The 22,077-nt window shown below is 45.0% G+C and overlaps 1 protein-coding gene across 1 annotated transcript in view; it reads left to right on the top strand.

The window, feature by feature from the left end:
- Nucleotides 1-21,407, top strand: part of LOC135507806 (alpha-1D adrenergic receptor-like) — a 29,313-nt gene extending 7,906 nt beyond the window's left edge. Inside the window, exon 2 of the mRNA XM_064927471.1 lies at nt 19,297-21,407. Coding sequence (XP_064783543.1) covers nt 19,297-19,889 — 593 coding nt within the window. The 3' untranslated portion in view covers nt 19,890-21,407. The remainder of the gene's footprint in view (nt 1-19,296) is intronic.
- The last annotated feature ends 670 nt before the right edge of the window (nt 21,408-22,077 follow it).

Below are 22,077 nucleotides of genomic sequence, written 5' to 3'. Positions count from 1 at the left end.
TGTCTTGGTAGAACGAAGTGAGAAACATCGCTTGGTAACCTCATGATAGTGCACAGAGCGAGGAAGCCAACTACCAAGACATTTCATTGAGGGTGCAACAATAAATCCACACTAAGCAACCACTGAAGGCATTGTCATTATCTTAGGCTAAAGAAATGTGGCTCAGATGATGCTCGTGACTCAATTTCTGTGGCTCCAGTCCCCATGACACATCTATTTGTGTTGGAACACAAGCTTTTAGCACTTGTCCGAACACACAAACGCAAACGCGCACGTACACACACACGTACACACATACAAACACAAGCACACACACAGCGTTAAATAGTTGCCAAAATCTTTCAAATGTCATCACCTCGCCACTCAAATGTCGAACGACCCTCCAATTCTAGGAGCAGTTCAAAAGAGATAATGTTTAACACTTCTTCTACGAGCCTTATCGCTGTAGGAATGTCCGTGTTAATGTGGTGGCGGAACTGCGACAGACTGACAGCAGGAGAAAATATTGTAATACAGTCAAGACCAACGTTTCACTTTTTCCAAAAAACAAAATGTCAGTGCTGTCCATAGGTCTAATCTAAATGGAGAAAATTATCAACTCTGGGGCCGTGTGCTGTTAAAGACAAGGAACAAAACAAAAAATACATTTTGAGGCCGCAATGTCTCTGCCTTAAGGAAATAAACTCGTCATATATTACATGCATTAGGCAATGTGTATAGTAATGTGACAGAAACCTTGATATAGGATACACAGGAAGGCATAGTAATTAGTAATACAACTCTAACCATATACAGTACCAGTCAAAAGTTTGGACACACCTACTCATTCAAGTTTTTCTTTCTTTTTACTATTTTCTATATTGTAGAATAATAGTTAAGACATCAGAACTATGAAATAACACATATGGAATCATGTAGTAATCAAAAAAGTGTTAAACAAATCAAAATATATGTTATATTTGTCACGACTTCCGCCAAAGTCGGTTCCTCTCTTTATTTGGGCGGCGCTCGGCATCGCCGGTCTTCTAGCCATCATCAATCCACTTTTAATTTTCCTTTTGTTTTGTCTTGTCTTCCCTCACACCTGGTCTCATTTCCCTCATTACATGTTGTGTATTTAACCCTCTGTCCCCCCCATGTCTTTGTGCGGAATTGTTGATTGTAAGTGCATGTGCACGTTTTCTCTGGTGCGCAACGGATTTTGTACCCATTTGTTTGTTGTTCTGGTTTCCAGTGGTTTTATGAATAAAACTGCTCCGTTGATTACCCAGTTTTGCTCTCTTCCGCTTGACTTCCCTGCCGCCAGTTACGCACTCCCTTACAATATTTGAGATTCTTCAAAGTAGCCACCCTTTGCCTTGATGAAAGCTTTGCACACTCTAGGCATTCTCTCAACCAGCTTCACCTGGAATGCTTTTCCAACAGTCTTGAAGGAGTTCCCACATATTCTGAGCACTTGTTGGCTGCGTTTCCTTCACTCTGCGGTCCAACTCATCCCAAACCATCTCAATTGGGTTGAGGTCTTCACTATTCTTAGGGCAACGCACAATTGGCCAAGTGTTGTTAGGGTTAGGTTGGGGTATGCCGTCATTGTAAATAAGAATTTGTTCTTCACTGACTTGCCTAGATAAATAAAGATTACATAATCTCCTGCATAGTTCACTACTTTGACTAGAGCCATATGGGTCAAAAGTAGTACACTATATAGGGAATAGGGTGCCATTTTGGACATGACTAACATGTTGTTGCGCTTTTTTCACATGATACCATTATGAATATCCCCATACCCATGGAGAGGTGGGAGGGGGAAAGGGGAGCTCTGCTTTGCCAAAGGAAATAATTAGCTCAGGAAAAACAGGCCTGCACGATGTTATCTTTGAGGATTCTTTTTTTTTTCATTTCACATTCTTGATAGGTTCTGAGAGTACATTGGCCAATTTGGCGAGAGGGGCTTTGCCATTTGTTTCTCTGATCATCTATTTGAAAGAAGACAAATTGTGAGGGCTTGACAAATTTAGCAGGTTGTGTCCATCAATAGACTACCTCTGTAAGCATAGCCTTCCCCCTTGGCTGTATATATATACAGTGGGGCAAAAAAGTATTTAGTCAGTCCCCAATTGTGAAAGTTCTCCCACTTAAAAAGATGAGAGAGGCCTGTAATTTTCATCATAGGTACACTTCAAATATGACAGACAAATCACATTGTAGGATTTTTAACTAATTTATTTTCAAATTATGCTGGAAAATAAGTATTTGGTCACCTGCAAACAAGCAAGATTTCTGGCTCTCACAGACCTGTAACTTCTTCTTTAAGAGGCTCCTTTGTCCTTCACTCGTTACCTGTATTAATGGCACCTGTTTGAACTTGTTTGAAGAAATCAACAGTGGGAGCAATTATTAGGAAATGGAAGACATACAAGACCACTGATAATCTCCCTCGATCTGGGGCTCCACGCAAGATCTCACCCCGTGGGGTCAAAATGATCACAAGAACGGTGAGCAAAAATCGCAGAACCACACGGGGGGACCTAGTGAATGACCTGCAGAGAGCTGGGACCAAAGTAACAAAGCCTAGCATCAGTAACACACTACGCGGCCAGGGACTCAAATCCTGCAGTGCCAGGCGTGTCCCCCTGCTTAAGCCAGTACATGTCCAGGCCCGTCTGAAGTTTGCTAGAGAGCATTTGGATGATCCAGAAGAAGATTGGGAGAATGTAATATGGTCAAATGAAACCAAAATATAACTTTATGGTAAAAACTCAACTCGTCGTGTTTGGAGGACAAAGAATGCTGAGTCGCATCAAAAGAACACCATACCTACTGTGAAGCATGGGGGTGGAAACATCATCCTTTGGGGCTGTTTTTCTGCAAAGGGACCAGAACGACTGATCTGTGTAAAGGAAAGAATGAATGGGGCCATGTGTCGTGAGATTTTGAGTGAATACCTCCTTCCATCAGCAAGGGCATTGAAGATGAAACGTGGCTGGGTCTTTCAGCATGACAATGATCCCAAACACACCGCCCGGGCAACGAAGGAGTGGCTTCGTAAGAAGCATTTCAAGGTCCTGGAGTGGCCTAGCCAGTCCCCAGATCTCAACCCCATATAAAATCTTTGGAGGGAGTTGAAAGCCCAGCAACAGCCCCAAAACATCACTGTTCTAGAGGAGATCTGCATGGAGGAATGGGCCAAAATACCAGCAACAGTGTGTGAGAACCTTGTGAAGACTTACAGAAAACATTTGACCTCTGTTATTGCCAACAAAGGGTATATAACATAGTATTGAGATAAAATGTTGTTATTGACCAAATACTTATTTTCCACCATAATTTGCAAATAAATAAATTAAAATCCCACAATGTGATTTTCAGGATTTTTTTTCTCATTTTGTCTGTCATAATTGAAGTGAACCTATGATGAAAATTACAGGCCTCTCTCCTCTTTTTAAGTGGGAGAACTTGCACAATTGGTGGCTGACTAAATACTTTTTTGCCCCACTGTATATATAGTGATCAATGTTGGTCTAGATTTCCATGGTTTTGCCTTTTTCCCAATGCTGGTCCAGACGCAATAATAATTATTCTTCCATACCTTTTTTGTACGGCCAAATGGGTGTTGCACTTAGAGGATATCTGTCTATTCACTCTGATTCATAATGGACCACTATTACCAGAAACCAAACCAGTAAAAACAGAAGGTTGAATCAGAGTGTATCCTACTATGTCTTCTTGTGCTTTTCTCAGCCACATCTATAAAGGACATCCAACATAACTAGTCTGGACCAAGCATCTTATAACTCACCTTCAACACGCCACAAGGGATACTTCATCCAAATGACAAAATGACACATTGGTTTCCCTACCCTGGTCTATGGACATGGAGTACTGTGTTACCTTGTTCATAGATGACTTACAGGGATAAGAAAAACTATGTAATTTTTAATTTGGTTGAACTATACCTGTAATACTTGAATGGGGTGGCAGGTAGCCTAGTGGTTAGAGCATTGGACTAGTAACCGAAATGTTGCAATATCAAATCCCCAAACTGACAAGGTAAAAATCTGTCCTTCTGCCCCTGAACAAGGCAGTTTAACCCACTGTTCCCAGGCTGTCATTGAAAATAAGAGTTTGTTCTTTGCAGAGTAAAAAAAGAAGTACATTTTTAAATAAATAAAATGTCTCTTGAAATCGGATACTCTATAAAGGCTTACAGAAAGTGTAAGTAAAAACCGCAAGTTACTATTCAAAATATTTAAGTATCATATGGCCCAGCCAGATCCATCAGCCAGGCCTGTACGTGACTCACTCCAAGTGATTGGCACCTGTCAAAGCTTGCACTACACTGTTGCACAGTCCTTTAAGGCCTCTTCACTCAAGGTTTCAATTACAAAGCATTGATTCATAGAACAATGACCTTTACATTGAGTGTCGTCTTCAATTAAGGAATCCTCTCCCCCAACACTACACCGCAGTTGATTGACAGGTAGGTCATTTGCTTATTATAAATGGCTGACATACTGAATAGCTTCCGGTAACACTTGACTTAAAACCTGCCGTTATAATGCTTTATAACTTTTTGTTAGCATGTATCAGCCATTATAACTGTGTCACAATGTATTATATCTGCTGGATCTAAGTATTACAGAGTTTCTCCTGGATTTGGGAATATTTACAGCTGAGATGTCACCAGCTCCTCACGCACGTAAACGTTTTTCAAAGCATTCAATTTGTAGCTTAAACTGATGTACATGGTGCCTTCTGAAAGTATTCACACCCCTTGACCTTTTCTTCCTTTTGTGTTACGGCCTGAATTTAAAATGGATTAAATTGAGGTGGTTTGTCACTGGCCTCCACACAATATCCCATAATGTCCAAGTGGAATTATGTTTTTAAAAATGTCTTGAGTCAATAAGTATTCAACCTCTTTATGGCAAGCTTAAACAAGTTCAGGAGTAAACATTTGCTTAAGAAATCACATAAGTTGCATGGACTCACTCGGTGTGCAATAACAGTTTAACAATTTTTGAATGACTATCTCATATCAGTACCCCATACATACAATGATCTGAAAGGTCTCAGTTGAGCAGTGAATTTCAAACACAGATTCATCCACAAAGACCAAGGATATTATCCAATGCCTAGCAAAGCAAGGCACCTATTGGTAGATTGGTAAAAAATAAAACCAGACATTGAATATCCCTTTAAACATGGTGAAGTTATTAATTACACTTTGGATGGTGTATCAACACACCCAGTCACTACAAAGATAGAGGCGTTCTTCCTAACTCAGTTGCCGGAGAGGAAAGAAACCGCTCAGGGATTTAACCGTAACTTTAAAACAGTTACAGTTTAATGGCTATGTAACAGTTGTCTTGGGTGGAAGAAGGATCGGACGAAAGCGCAGCGTGGTTAGTGTTCATCTTTTTAATAAGAAACTGAACACTTCAAAAATACAAAACAACCGAGACAGTTCTATCTGGTGCAAACACACAAAGACTGAAAATAACCACCCACAAAACACAATTGAAAACAGGCTACCTACATATGTCATGTCTTGTTATGTCTGTTCCTGTCCTTTCTCTTCACTCTGTCTCTCTCTGCTGGTCTTTTTAGGTTACCTTCTCTGTCTCTCATTCTTCAGCTGTTCTACATCTCCCCTAACTAGCTCATTCACTCTTTCCCACCTGTTCTCTCTTCCCCCTCTGATTAGGTCTCTATTTCTCTCTCTGTTCCTGCTACTTTCAGTGTCTGATTCTTGTTTGTGTTTTTGATGCCAGAAGCAAGCTGTCGTCTCGTTTGCTTCCACCTTGTCCTATCCTGTCGGAGTCTGCCTGGCAGGTGCATCCTGCATTATACTAACGTTCTTTTGTTCCATTGACAACGTTGGAAGAGGATTTATGCCATTCCTGTTTTTCATTAAAGAACTCTGTTTTCTGTTAAAACCGCTTTTGGGTCTTCACTCAAGTACATAACAGAAGAATCAGACCAAGAATGGACCCAGCGGCTCCGGACCCTTTTCACTCCGCCGTCGAGATCCAGGGAGCGATGCTAGGCAGACACGAGGAGGAATTGTCTGCTGCTCGACATGCCGTTGAGACCCTGGCCGTCCAAGTCTCCGACCTCACAAGACAGGTTCACCAACTCCACCTCGATCCACCGCCCACTTCCAGGGTTTCCGAGTCTCCGGAGCCCAGGATCAACAACCCGCCGTGTTACTCTGGGGAGCCCACTGAGTGCCGCTCATTCCTCACTCAGTGTGATGTGGTGTTCTCTCTCCAGCCCAACACTTACTCCAGGAGCGCAGCCCGCATCGCCTACGTCATTTCTCTCCTTACCGGACGGGCGCGTGAGTGGGGCACGGCAATCTGGGAGGCGAGGGCTGAGTGTATTAACCAGTATCAGGACTTTAAGGAGGAGATGATACGGGTTTTTGACCGTTCTGTTTTTGGGGAGGAGGCTTCCAGGGCCCTGTCTTCCCTATGTCAGGGGAATCGATCCATAACGGATTATTCTATTGAGTTTCGCACTCTCGCTGCCTCTAATGACTGGAACGAGCCGGCTTTGCTCGCTCGTTTTCTGGAGGGTCTCCTCGTCGAGGTTAAGGATGAGATCCTCTCCCGGGAGGTTCCTTCCAGTCTGGACTCCTTAATAGCTCTCGCTATTCGCATAGAGCGACGGTTTGATCTTCGTCGCCGAGCTCGTGGAAAGGAGCTCGCGTTCTCCGTTGCTCCCCTCTCCACATCACTGCCACCTGCCGCATCACTGCCACCCTCCTCCGCCGGCTCGGATGCTGAGCCTATGCAGCTGGGGGTATCCGCATCTCGGCCAAGGAGAAGGAACGGAGAATCATCAATCGCCTCTGTCTCTACTGCGGCTCCGCTGGTCATTTTGTCACCTCATGTCCAGTAAAAGCCAGAGCTCATCAGTAAGAGGAGGGCTACTGGTGAGCGCAACTACTCAGGCCTCTCCTTCTGGATCACGCACTACCTTTCCGGTCCATCTCCGCTGGCCCGGTTCATCTGCTTCCTGCAGTGCCTTGATAGACTCTGGGGCGGAGGGCTGTTTTATGGACGAGACCTGGGCTCGGGAACATGACATTCCTCTCAGACAGTTAGGGGAGCCCACGGCCTTGTTCGCTTTAGATGGTAGTTCTCTCCCCAAGATTCAGCGTGAGACGCTGCCTTTAACCCTCACTGTCTCTGGTAATCATAGCGAAACCATTTCTTTTTTAATTTTTCGTTCACCTTTTACACCTGTTGTTTTGGGTCATCCCTGGCTAGTGCGCCATAACCCTTCTATTAATTGGTCTAGTAATACTATCCTATCCTGGAATGTTTCTTGTCATGTGACCTGTTTAATGTCTGCTATCCCTCCTGTTTCCTCTGTCTCTTCTTCACAGGAGGAGCCTGGCGATTTGACAGGGGTGCCGGAGGAGTATCACGATCTGCGCACGGTGTTCAGTCGTTCCAAGGCCACTTCTCTCCCTCCACACCGGTCGTATGACTGTAGTATTGATCTCCTTCCGGGAACTACTCCCCCCGGGGTAGATTATACTCTCTGTCGGCTCCCGAACGTAAGGCTCTCGAGGATTATTTGTCGGTTTCGCTCGACGCCGGTACCATAGTCTCCTCCTCCTCTCCCGCCGGAGCGGGGTTTTTTTTTGTTCAGAAGAAGGACGGGTCCCTGCGCCCATGCGTGGATTATCGAGGGCTGAATGACATAACAGTTAAGAATCGTTATCCGCTTCCTCTTATGTCTTCAGCCTTCGAGATCCTGCAGGGAGCCAGGTTTTTCACCAAATTGGACCTTCGTAACGCCTACCATCTCGTGCGCATCAGGGAGGGGGACGAGTGGAAGACGGCGTTTAACACTCCGTTAGGGCACTTTGAATACCGGGTTCTTCCTTTCGGCCTCGTTAACGCTCCAGCTGTCTTTCAGGCACTAGTTAACGACGTCCTGAGAGACATGCTGAACATTTTTGTTTTCGTTTACATGGACGATATCCTGATTTTTTCACCGTCTCTCTCGATTCATGTTCAGCACGTGCGACGCGTCCTCCAGCGCCTTTTGGAGAACTGTCTTTATGTGAAGGCTGAGAAGTGCACTTTTCATGCCGCCTCTGTCCCTTTTCTCGGTTCCGTTATTTCCGCTGAGGGCATTAAGATGGATCCCGCTAAGGTCCAGGCTGTCATTGATTGGCCCGTTCCTAAGTCACGCGTCGAGCTGCAGCGCTTTCTGGGCTTCGCTAATTTCTATCGTCGTTTCATCCGTAATTTCGGTCAGGTGGCAGCTCCCCTCACAGCCCTTACTTCTGTTAAGACGTGCTTTAAGTGGTCCGTTTCCGCCCAGGGAGCTTTTGATCTTCTTAAGAATCGTTTTACATCCGCACCTATTCTTGTTACACCTGACATCTCTAGTCAGTTTGTTGTTGAGGTTGACGCGTCAGAGGTGGGCGTGGGAGCCATTCTCTCTCAGCGCTCTCTCTCTGACGGCAAGGTCCATCCTTGCGCGTTTTCTCTCATCGCTTATCGCCGTCAGAACGTAACTATGATGTTGGTAATCGCGAACTGCTCGCCATCCGCTTAGCCCTAGGCGAATGGCGACAGTGGTTGGAGGGGGCGACCGTTCCTTTGTCGTTTGGACTGACCATAGGAACCTTGAGTACATCCGTTCAGCCAAACGACTTAATGCGCGTCAGGCTCGTTGGGCTCTGTTTTTCGCTCGTTTCGAGTTTGTTATTTCTTATCGTCCGGGCTCAAAAACACCAAGCCTGATGCTTTATCTCGTCTCTTCAGTTCTTCTGAGGTCTCCACCGACCCCGAGGGGATTCTCCCTGAAGGGCGTGTTGTCGGGTTGACTGTCTGGGGAATTGAGAGGCAGGTAAAGCAAGCACTCGCTCACACTCCGTCGCCGCGAGCTTGTCCTAGGAACCTTCTGTTCGTTCCCGTTCCTACTCGTCCGGCCGTTCTTCAGTGGGCCCACTCTGCCAAGTTAGCCGGCCACCCCGGCGTTCGGGGTACGCTCGCTTCCATTCGCCAGCGTTTCTGGTGGCCCACTCGGGAACGTGACGCGCGTCGATTTGTCGCCGCTTGTTCGGTCTGCGCGCAGACTAAATCTGGGAACTCTCCTCCTGCCGGCCGTCTCAGACCGCTTCCCATTCCCTCTCGACCGTGGTCTCACATCGCTTTAGATTTTATCACCGGACTGCCTTCATCAGCGGGGAAGACAGTTATTCTTACGGTTGTCGATAGATTCTCTAAGGCGGCTCATTTCATTCCTCTCGCTAAGCTCCCTTCTGCTAAGGAGACGGCTCAGATCATTATCGAGAATGTTTTCCGAATTCATGGCCTTCCGTCTGACGTCGTTTCCGACAGAGGCCCGCAGTTCACGTCTCAATTTTGGAGGGAGTTTTGCCGTTTGATTGGGGCTTCCGTCAGTCTCTCGTCCGGCTTTCATCCCCAGTCTAACGGTCAAGCCGAACGGGCCAATCAGACTGTTGGTCGCATTTACGCAGTCTTTCTTTTCGTAACCCTGCGTCTTGGTCAGAACAGCTCCCTGGGCAGAGTACGCCCACAACTCGCTTCCCTCGTCTGCTACCGGTCTATCTCCTTTTCAGAGTAGCCTCGGGTACCAGCCTCCGCTGTTCTCATCTCAGCTCGCCGAGTCCTGCGTCCCCTCCGCACAGGCTTTTGTCCAGCGTTGCGAGCGCACCTGGAAGGGGGTCAGGTCGGCACTTTGCCGTAATAGGGCGCAGACTGTGAGGGCCGCTAATAAGCGTAGGACCAAGAGTCCTAGATATTGTTGCGGTCAGAGAGTATGGCTCTCCACTCAGAACCTTCCCCTTAAGACAGCTTCTCGCAAGTTGGCCCCGCGGTTCATTGGTCCGTTCCGTATTTCTCAGGTCATTAATCCTGTCGCAGTGCGACTTCTTCTCCGCGCTATCTTCGTCGCGTTCACCCGGTCTTCCATGTCTCCTGTGTTAAGCCCGTTCTTCGCGCCCCGCTCGTCCCTCCCCCCCCATCCTTGTCGAGGGCGCACCCATCTACAGGGTTCGTAAGATTTTGGACATGCGCCCTCGGGGCCGTGGTCATCAGTACCTAGTGGATTGGGAGGGGTACGGTCCTGAGGAGAGGAGTTGGGTTCCCTCTCGGGACGTGCTGGACCGTTCGCTGATCGATGATTTCCTCCGTTGCCGCCAGGTTTCCTCCTCGAGTGCGCCAGGAGGCGCTCGGTGAGTGGGGGGGTACTGTCATGTCTTGTTATGTCTGTTCCTGTCCTTTCTCTTCACTCTGTCTCTCTCTGCTGGTCTTTTTAGGTTACCTTCTCTGTCTCTCATTCTTCAGCTGTTCTACATCTGCCCTAACTAGCTCATTCACTCTTTCCCACCTGTTCTCTCTTCCCCCTCTGATTAGGTCTCTATTTCTCTCTCTGTTCCTGCTACTTTCAGTGTCTGATTCTTGTTTGTGTTTTTGATGCCAGAAGCAAGCTGTCGTCTCGTTTGCTTCCACCTTGTCCTATCCTGTCGGAGTCTGCCTGGCAGGTGCATCCTGCATTATACTAACGTTCTTTTGTTCCATTGACAACGTTGGAAGAGGATTTATGCCATTCCTGTTTTTCATTAAAGAACTCTGTTTTCTGTTAAAACCGCTTTTGGGTCTTCACTCAAGTACATAACACATATGGTTCTCAATCAGGGACAACGATTGACAGCTGCTTCTGATTGAGAACCATATCAGGCCAAACACAGAAATAGAAAAATATAGAAAAACTGACATAGACAACCCACCCAACTCACGCCCTGACCATACTAAAACAAAAGACAAAACAAAGGAACTAAGGTCAGAACGTGACAGGCTATGATAAGAGAAAACAGAGGATAGATCAACAACATTGTAGTTACTCCACAATACTACCCTAAATGACAGATTGAAAAGAAGGAAGCCTGTACAGAATACAATTATTCCAAAACATGCATCCTGTTTGCAATAAGGCACTCAAGTAAATTCTAATTCACCTTTCAGCGGGACCATAACCTAAAACAGAAGGCCAAATATACACTGGAGTTGCTTACCAAGAAGATGGTGAATGTTCCCGAGTGGCCTAATGACAGTTTTGACTTAATGCGGCTTGACTTGACTTAATGTCAAGGCTTGAAAATGGCTTGAAAATGGCTGTCTAGCAATGATCAACAACCAACTTGACAGAGCTTTAAGAATAAAATTTTTTTTTTACAAATGACAGAGTCATCCATGATTCACCAAACTATATTTTGAAAGAGGAAGCAACGTACTTTAAGCATATGTTTTAATTTCAGTCTCCTCCATATCCACGAACTGAAGTTACTTGAAAGGATTTTTAAACAATTAATAGTGTAAAATTTACAGCTATACAGAAATACTCATTGGACGCCTAATTACAGAGGAGGAACTTCTAGATAAAAACTCCAGGGCTGGATGGCATACCAGTTGAGGTACAGTACCAGACAAACGTTTGGACACACCTAGAAAGAATTTAGAAATATTGCACAATCCAGGTGTGCAGCTGGTCTGTATTTCAAAAACCTGTTTTCACTTTGTCATTATGGGGTATTGTGTATAGATGGGTGAAACAATTTATCATATTTAAATCCATTTTGAATTCAGATTGTAAGACAACAAAATGTGCAAGGAGTCAAAGAGTATGACCACTTTCTGAAGGCACTGTAAGGCTGGGACTCTGGGAACTGTTAAACTGTCATGACTGAACTTTTCAAAACCATATCCTCACAAAATACAAAAAAAAAACATCTTCTCGAAAGAGAAGCTCCACATAAAAGAGACTCTGTAAACTCCTAAAAGCAGCTAAAGTATAATAAAGTAGTTATTCATCTCCGGCTGCTGATGTGGTCATGGCAACAGCGGCGATGTGTCAAAGCAACAAGCCAAATCAATCCAGGCACTTCCTAAGTAGCATATGACTCGTGACTACAATCGTAATTAATCGCTCAAAGGTTATGTCATTTTGCCAATTAGAATCAATACACAACTACTTTTCCCATGATGCCTTGTGTCTGATAGTTCATTTTAATGCTGTGTTGTTGTGTTGAACCAGTCAGCAGTGAAGCCTCTGGGAAGAACAGGACCAAAGGGACATAAATCTCTCCTTCTGGCAGATGTAAATTGGCGTGACTCATTCTTGAAACACGATTCCTAGCTCCGCACCAGATGAAAACCAATCTCAAACTGGGCAGATGAGGGCAGACTAGGGGAAGGAGGGTATAGAGCTGTTTATATGACACATATACCCCCTGCGGCAAAGTTAGGAGTGTGTGCATGTGAGTGTGAATAACGAATCTGTGTGTACTGTATACACAACAGACCTGGGTTTGAAATCTTTTCAAATACTTTGAACGTTCCCTTGAGTCTGCCTAGAGTGCCTGATGGGCTGTCACGACTTCCACCGAAGGTGGTCCCTCTCCTTGTTCGGCCAGCGTTCGGAGGTCGAAGTCACCGACTTTCTAGCCATCGATAATCCTCTTTTCATTTTCCTTTGGTTTTGTCTTGTATCACACCTGGTTCCAATCCCATCAATTACATGTTGTGTATTTAGCCTTCTGTTCCTCCTCATGTCCTTGTCGGTGATTGTTTGTTTGTAAGCTATGTGCAAGTTATTTTCTTGTGGTGCGACGGGTTTTGTACCCACTTGTATTATTTTGTATATTTTGGTTTTCGGAGTTTTTGAATACTTATTAAACTGCTCCGTTTATACCAAGTTCGATCTCTTGTCCCTGACTTCCCTGCCACCAACACGCACCCCCTTACATGGGCACACTTTAGGGACTCTTTCATTGGTTACATTGCGACAGGCAAGCTCAATCACAGCAAACAGCAAGCTATTGTATAGTTCCCCCAAAACTGGCAGAAAAGAGCATGATAGTTGTATCTTTGTTTCGTCATCAGCCTTCTACATCAAGTACACAACACTAATAACGAGAGAAAACAAAGCAAGACCTCAAACAATGAACCACCAGTGAGTTTCACTCTGTCTCCATCACCCACCTAATGGTACCGAGTCTTCCTGTAGTAGCAGCCTAATGGGCCACATACATCCGACAACAGTACAGTAGTCTATAATGGTGTCATCAGTCAGATCCCACACAGGGGGTCACAAGGGGTTGTCTGGTTCTTTAAAGGGATCGTTATGTACAGTAATGCCCCCAAAAATCTGGCTTGGTGGTTGTGGGTTCCTCCGAGCAAAACTAGCACACCAATTACCCATTACACACAAGCACACGCAGACACACCAATTACCCATTGCACACACATACGTATGCACACACACACCAATCTTGTCCAAAAGGAACACGCTTTCATCTCAGAGACCTGACTACCACCCAAATTACCTCCATACTGGCCAAGAGAGGAGGCCTGTTGTGACCCTATGTCAGGTTGTTAAAGCCACTCCAGTGGGTGATGATGGCTGATGATAACCTCTCCTCCCCTTCCTCACTACACTACCTCCTTTCCTCTCTACTTGCAAGCGTGCCTCTCTTTTGCTATTTACATCTTTGCTACTGGTATAATGCCTGTGAAGCCGGTGCAATGCTGACACTTGCAAGTAGACTGTGTGTGTGTGTGTGTGTGTGTGCGTGTGTGCGTGTGTGCGTGTGTGCGTGTGTGCGTGTGTGTGTGTGCGTGTGCATGTGTTTTCATCAAAAGCATAGTAAAACCAGGAACATTTGGACATTTCACCTGTCCCCACAAAGAAAAAGGCTATTTTAGGCTTAAGGGTTAGGTTTAGGGTTAGGGTTACAATTAGGGTTAGGGTCAGGGGTAAAAGTAAGGCGGTACGGTGTCCCGGGAAAATAAATCATGTGGGTAAGTCGTAGCAGTAAAACATGAGCCTATATGGGTTCGAGCCCAGGCTCTGTCGCAGCGGACCGTGACCGGGAGGTCCATGGGGCGGCGCACAATAGGCCTAGCGTAGTCCGGGTTAGGGAGGGTTTGGCCGGTAGGGATATCCTTGTCTCATCGCGCACTAGCGACTCCTGTGGCGGGCCAAGCACAGTGCATGCTAACCAGGTTGCCAGGTGCATGGTGTTTCCTCCGACACATTGGTGCGGCTGGCTTCCGGGTTGGATGCGCGCTGTATTAAGAAGCAGTGCGGCTTGGTTGGGTTGTGTTTCGGAGGACGCATAGCTTTCGACCTTCGTCGCACCCCAGCCCGTACGGGAGTTGTAGCGATGAGACAAGATAGTAACTACTAACAATTGTATACCACGAAATTGGGGAGAAAAGGATGTAAAATTAAAATAAAAACATGAGCCTACCACAATAATTAAATCAAAATGTCAAGACAACTGTAGGCTATTACATCAATAGGTTATTTCACCAATACAAAAACGAGGAGACAGCCTATATGGAGGAGGTCAGAGACCTAATCGTGTGGTGCTAGGACAACAACCTCTCCCTCAATGTGATCAAGACAAAGGAGATGATTGAGGACTACAGGAAAAGGAGGACCGAGCACTCCCCCATTCTTATCGACGGGGCTGTAGTAGAACAGGTTGAGAGCTTCAAGTTCCTTGGTGTCCACATCACCAACAAACTATCATGGTCCAAACACACCAAGACAGTTGTGAAGAGGGCACGACAAAGCCTATTCCCCCTCAGGAGAATGCAAATATTTGGCAATGGTCCTCAGATCCTCAAAAGGTTCTACAGCTGCACCATCGAGATCATCCTGACTAGTTGCATCACTGCCTGGTATGGCAAATGCTCAAGCTTCCTGCCATATAGGTCCTCAACTGTATATCAGTTGGTGTCAGAGGAAGGCCCTAAAAATGGTCTCAAAGACTCTCGTCACCTTATTCATTCTGCTACCGCACGGCAAGCTGTACCAGGCGCCAAGTCGATCTCCAAGAGGCTTCTTAACAGCTTCTACCCCCAAGCCAAGGCTCCTGAACATCTAATCAAACGGCTACCCAGAACTCCCTCTTTTACCCTGCTGCTACTCTCTGTTTATAATCTATGTATAGTCACTTTAACTCTACCTACATGTACATATTACCTCAATTACCTCGACAAACCGGTGCCCCCGCACATTGACTCTGTACCGGTAGCCCTGTATATAGCCTCAGGAGTTATTTTACTGCTGCTGTTTAATTATTTGGTAGTGTTAGAATTATGGTTAGGGTTTAGGTTTAGGGTTAGAAGTTAAGGTTAGGGGTTTGGGGTTAAGGTTTAAAGGATTTTTGTTTTAAATGTTAAACTTAATATTAATCTCCAGCACCACACCTACATATGTTAAAATGGGACGTTTCTATGTTTGTAGTTGTCATGCCCTGACCTTAGAGATTCTTTTATTTCTCTATTTTGGTTAGGTCAGGGTGTGACTAGAGTGGGTAGTCTTGTTGTTTCTTTTTTATGTTGGCCTGCTATGGTTCCCAATCAGAGGCAACTGTCTATTGTTGTCTCTGACTGGGGATCATATTTAGGCAGCCTTTTCCCACCTGTTTGTGGGATCTTAATTTTGTATTGTTGCTTTTCAGCCCTACAAAGCTGCACGTTCGTTTTGTTACTCTTCATTGTTTTGTTGCTGGTTCACATTAATAAATATGATGGATGCCTTCCACGCTGCACCTTGGTCCAATCCTTCCAACAACGATCGTTACAGTACTAATAAACTTAGAGGAAGACAGGTTTTTCCAGCAATATTGGTGTGCCTTATGTGATTTTAACCACTTATGAGTAGACATTGCCTACTAATTAATTGCCTACTAATTGGCTGATGATGTCATTGGAAACATCTATCTTCTTTTTTTTGTACAAAACATAGAAAAGCGCTATTTTCACATATGTTGATGTTGGGGTGGTGCTGGAGATGATGAATATGAAGTTAAAAATATAGAAATGTCCCTTTAAGAATAGGTTAAGCCCTAGAGATTTAGGGTTAGTGGTTAAGGAAAATTGGATTTTGAATGGGAATCAGTTGTTTGGTCCCCACAAGGATAGTGTGCGTGTGCACCACGTCAGCTCCAATCTAAACTAAACTGCCCACAGGTCCCTAAGGAGAGGGCTCAGGCCAGGGCAAGGAGAGATGAAGGAAAGGAGGGACAGTCAACACCGTGGCGGAGATGAGATGAGATTTGGGACGTGGGGGCTGTACCAAGCGTTCCTCTCCACTGAAACATCTCTACCAAGAGTACCGTTTTTCGTAGCTGTCTATGTACCTCTGCAAACCAATGCTGGCACGAAGACCGCACTCAACAAGCTGAATAAGGCCAAAAGCAAATAAGAAAATGCTCATCCAGAAGCAGTGCTCCTAGTAATGCAGGAAAACTTCAATCTGTTTTACCTAACTTCCAGTAATGCAGGAAAACTTCAATCTGTTTTACCTAACTTCCAATAATGCAGGAAAACGTCCTTTTTACCTGACTTCCAGTAATGCAGGAAAACTTCTGTTTTACCTGACTTCCAGTAATGCAGGAAAACTTCTGTTTTACCTAACGTCCAGTAATGCAGGAAAACTTCTGTTTTACCTGACTTCTAGTAATGCAGGAAAACTTCTGTTTTACCTGACTTCTAGTAATGCAGGAAAACTTCAATCTGTTTTACATAACTTCTAGTAATGCAGGAAAACTTCAATCTGTTTTACCTAACTTCTAGTAATGCAGGAAAACTTCAATCTGTTTTACCTTTTTTCTACCGGCATGTTATATGTGCAACTCGAGGGAAAAAAACTCTAGCCTGCCTTAACTCCACACACAGATGCGTACAAAGCTCTCCCTCGCACTCCATTTGGCAAATCTGACCATAATTCTATCTTCCTGATTCCTGCTTACAAGCAAAAACTAAAGCAGGAAGTACCAGTGACTCGCTCAATACGGAAGTGGTCAGATGACACGGATGCAACAGGACTGTTTAATAGCACAGACTGGAATATGTTCTGGGATTTATTCGATGGCATTGAGGAGTATACCACATCAGTCACCGGCTTCATCAATTGTGCATAGATGACGTGATCCCCACAGTGACCACAGTTACATATCCTAACCAGAAGCCATGGATTACAGGCAACATCAGCACTGAGCTAAAGGCTAGAGCTGCCACTTTCAAGGAGCAGGACACTAATCCAGACGCTTATAAGAAACCTCGCTATGCCCTCAGACAAACCATCAAACAGGCAAAGCGTCAATACAGGACTAAATTGAATCCTACTTTGGCTCTGACGCTCGTCGGATGTGGCAGGGTTTACAAACTATTAAGGATTACAAAGGGAAACCCATCCGTGAGCTGCCCAGTGACACAAGCCTACAAGACGAGCTAAATACCTTCTATGCTCGCTTCGAGGCATGCAACATTAAAGCACGCATGAGAGCACCAGCTGTTCCAGTCGACTGTGTGATCACTCCCTCCGTAGCCGATGTGAGTCAGACCTTTAAACAGGTCAACATTCACAAGGCCACGGGGCCAGAAGGATTAGCAGGACGTGTATTCAGAGCATGCGTGGACCAAGTGGCAAGTGTCTTCACAGGCATTTTCAACCTCTCCCTGACCTAGTCTGTAATACCTATACGTTTCAAGCTGACCACCATAGTCCCTGTGCTCAAGAATGCCAAGGTAATCTGCCTAAATGATGACCGACCCGTAGCACTCACGTCTGTAGCGATGAAGTGCTTTGAAAGGCTGGTCATGCGTCACATCAACACCACTCGGAAACCATAGACCACTCCAATTCACATACCACCCCAACAGATCCACAGATGACGCAATCTCAATTGCACTCCACACTGCTCTTTCCAGACGAATGTTAACCTGTTTAAAGGTCTTGCATCGGCTACAGAGAGCAAGATCACACAGTTGTCCGAACAGCTGGTGCTCTTAGGTATGGTTCACTGTTGCTTGTCTCAACGTGAGCATAGAAGGAATTTAGCTCGTCTGGTAGGATTGCGTCACTGAGCAGCTCGCGGCTGGGTTTCCCTTTGTGATCCGTGATAGTTTGCAAGCCCGGCCACATCTGAAAAAGATCAGTAGGATAGTAGGATTCGATCTTAGTTCTGTATTGACGTTATGACTGTTTGATGGCTTGGAGGTTGTCGTGGGATTTCTTATAAGCATACAGATTAGTGTCCCATTCCTTTAAGGTGGCAGCTCTAGCTCAGTGTGAATGTTGCCTGTAATCCATGGCTTCTGCTTGGGATATGTACATACGGTCACTATGGGGGGTGATGTCGTCGATGACCTTATTCATGAAACCAGTGACTTATGTGGTAAACTCCTCAATGTTATCAGATGAATCCAGGAACATATTCCAGTCTGTGCTAGCGAAACAGTCTTCTACCTTATTATCCACTTCATTGGACCAATTCAATATTGAGCGTGTCACTAGTACTTCCTGTTTGTAAGCAGGAATCAGGAGGATAGAGTTATGGTCAGCTCTGCCAAATGGAGGAAGAGGGAGAGCTTTGTATACATTTCTGTTGGTGGAATAAAGGTAATTGTCACGGCTGATGAAAGGAGAGGACCAAGGTGTGGAGTGGTGAGCGTACATTTTCTTTATTAATTCAAAATGACGCTAAAAAAAACAATAACCACTACAAAACCAAACCGTGAAGCTCAAAGGCTATGTGGCCTAAACAAAGTCAACTTCCCACAAACACAGGTGGTAAAAGGGTACCTAAGTATGGTTCCCAATCAGAGACAACGATAGACAGCTGTCCCAGATTGAGAATCATACCCGGCCAAAACAGAGATAGAAAATTATAGAAACACAAAACTTAGAAATGCCCGACCCAACTCACGCCCTGACCAAACCAAAATAGAGACATGAAAAGGATCTCCAAGGTCAGGGTGTGACAGAGTTTTTCCCCTCTAGTTGCACAGGTGACATGCTGGAAAACATTTGGTAAGACAGTTTTTCGGATTCCCCGCATTAAAATCACTGGCCCTATATAGCTGTTTGTGGCACTATACTGTACATCTCGTTGAGTGCCGGTATCGGTTTGTGGTGGTAAATAGACAGCTATGAAAAAATTGATTAAAACTCTCTAGATAAATAGTATGGTCTGCTACTTATCAAGAGGTATTCCAACTCAAGTGAGCAAAACCTAGAGACTTCCAGAGATCGCGCGCCAGCTGTTGTTTACAAAGAAACACACACCTCCCACCTTAACCTTACCCGAAGAAGCTGCCGTTCGCTCTTGACGATGCATAGCAAAAACAGCTAGATGTATCTCATTTGAGGCCAATTCTTGTCTTACACACAAAATCTTCAAGATTATCACAGATCCTAACACCTCTCTCCTCTGTCCCCTCCCAGGCTCCTTCTTCCCGGCACTGAAGCCATCTGACATGGTCTTTAAGGTCATCTTCTGGCTGGGCTACTTCAACAGCTGCATTAACCCTGTCATCTACCCGTGCTCCAGCAAAGAGTTCCAGCGCGCCTTCACCCGCCTCCTCCGCTGCCAGTGCCACCGTCGCCGCCGAGTCCTGCGGCGTTTCTATGACCAGCACTGGCGCACGGCCGTCAAGGGCCATCACAACCAGGGCATAGATGGCAGGGAAATGGGTACTATGGGTATTGGCAATGCCAGTGTGACAGACTACCGGCCGGGCTACTCCATCAACCATGAGTTGTGCGGGAGCTCGCACTACTACAAGGGTACTCAAGGACGTTCACTGAGTTTTAAAGGGTGGAGTCTGTTCCCGCCACTACAGAAGTCATCGTTCCAGCTCAAGGAGAAGATGAACAATCTGTCCAATAAGATTAAGGGAGGCGTCGCGACGCCCTCCCTTGCGAGGACAGAGATTGACACGGTTTCCATGGGGATTTACAACGACGTCGCCGAGCAGAGCTGCTATCAGATCTATGACCTCACAGAGTGCTACGGCCTGAAGGAGACAGACATCTAGATTCTAGAAGGACAGACAAAAGGGAGTGGCGAATGTGGATGGCTACTGTCATTTCAATTGCTTTTCATTTCACTGACATTTGCAGTGACGCTGCAAGTGAAAGCACGTGATGGTTGCCATTGGAGTATCAACACAGGGAATGACCAATATAATTCTTTCCTTAAATCACCTAGTTGGGGTTTATCGTTGCAAAGCAGAAAGAGGTAAGAGTCAAAAGGAAGTGCTCTTTTCCACTTGCACAATGGAATGGAATGCGGAAATTCCACAAAATGTAAGATCGGAACTTGGGGTTATCATGGGACCATTTGACCAGCAAACAAACAAGACTGGGGAAACATTTGTCTGCAGAGAGTTGTTTGGACATCGATCAAAGGCCTGAGTTCATTTTGTCTGGAAATGGCCCAATTTGATCCGAGCACAAATTGCTCCAAAATATGATATCGAACCTTAATGATTGTATCGTGTTTGTTTCATTTTGTTGGATGGCGATTGAAGTGAAGTGGAATGGAGCGTTATTTATTTGAGCTGCGTTAAAAAGACAAGCGCAGAACAATAAGTGGGTATGGAAAAGGCACTTTCTGGACAAGTGTCAAACTGACTTCTCATTGATAGTGACGGGCTGCTGATGATCCCAGCCTATGTCCTTTGAGCATTCTCACTCTCAAGTCCAAACAGCTCAACCCCTACAACCAGCAGCAACATCGAGACACAATGTCACAACTCACAACTCCATTTTACCATAACCTACTGACAAACACCCCTTTTCTAGGATATCAGCTCATTGGGGTGGCAGGGTAGCCTAGTGATTAGAGCGTTGGACTAGTAACCGGAAGGTTGCAAGTTCAAACCCCCGAGCTGACAAGGTACACATTTGTCGTTCTGCCCCTGAACAGTTAACTCACTGTTCCTAGGCCTTCGTTGAAAATATGATTTTGTTCTTAACAGACTTGCCTGGTAAAATTAAGGTAAAAAAAAAATCCAGCTCAATTTAACACAATGCAGCTGGGCATAGACGTGTGTTCTCTTCGAGAAAGCACATATCACAAAGTAAAAGCCACTGACTTGAATGACGAAAGCATTGCACAGGAAAATGTCGGGGTGACGTGAGTAAACATAGGGTAGTGTATGGGTGATAATAATTGCATCTGATTATTTTGCTAAGTGAATGAGTGAGGTGAACTGTGATGAACTGACAATAGCAGACCTCTGTGAAATTGCATTATAAAAGTGATGGGTCACATTCAGACTGGAAACAATGTACGGAGCAGTTGAATAAGTATCATGGTGTATTTACCGTAACTGCAATCAGAGCCAGAGAGAAGAGAGGTCAGAGAGAAGAGAGGTAATTTATCTTTTGAAAGGACAAGGATTGACCGAATGAAATCCTTGAACACGTTGATTACAGTATTTGTCTGTTCTTTGCATTGCCAAAAATACGCTTTTGTTTCGTTTGTATTTGCTGATGGTTCAATGACGTCTGTCAATGTTAAGCAAAATAAAATGGATGTCAGTCCTGGAGGGCCTTGGTCGGTGCAGGCTTTTGTTCCAGCCTAGAACTAAAACTCTAAGAACGTGGCTGAAACGATTCATATGAGTAACTGGTGAAACCTTAACTGGCTGTATCAGGTACATTGTACAGTGGCTAGGTTTGGACAAAATACCCACACAAACTACACACCACATATGCATTGTAACTACATATTGTACTGTACCTGTCATTCCCAGCAGGTGTCACTATTGGCAGCTGCTATTTACCATTTACTGTAATGCCCTACCAGCTGCATTCCCTCATAATCACAATTCAGTTAAAAATGTCCATGATCACATCAAAGATGTCTTCTCTGACACCAATTGAGTAATAGTAGCACTACCAGAGTAGTATAACTACTGTATCACAGATGAGGGCATAGAAAATGGTTCCTTGCCTTTGTGTGTTACACACCGAGTGTACAGAACATTAAGAACACCTTCCTAATGTTGAGTTGGTTGTCTAGGTTTTAATTCAAAGGAAAAAACAAAAACCTGCAGACACGAGGACCTGCATGAATGAGTTTGACAGCCGTGATCTACACTGATTGAATTGGATTTAACAAGTGACATCAATGAGGGATCATATCTTTCACCTGTATTCACCTGGTCAGTCTGTCATAGAAAGAGCAGGTTTTCCTATTGTTTTGTCAACTCAGTG

This window comes from Oncorhynchus masou, chromosome 21, assembly GCF_036934945.1.
Source record: "Oncorhynchus masou masou isolate Uvic2021 chromosome 21, UVic_Omas_1.1, whole genome shotgun sequence".
Classification (NCBI taxonomy): domain Eukaryota; kingdom Metazoa; phylum Chordata; class Actinopteri; order Salmoniformes; family Salmonidae; genus Oncorhynchus; species Oncorhynchus masou.
Note: the sequence above shows the minus strand (reverse complement) of the source record. Positions and strands in the feature narration are given on the sequence as shown.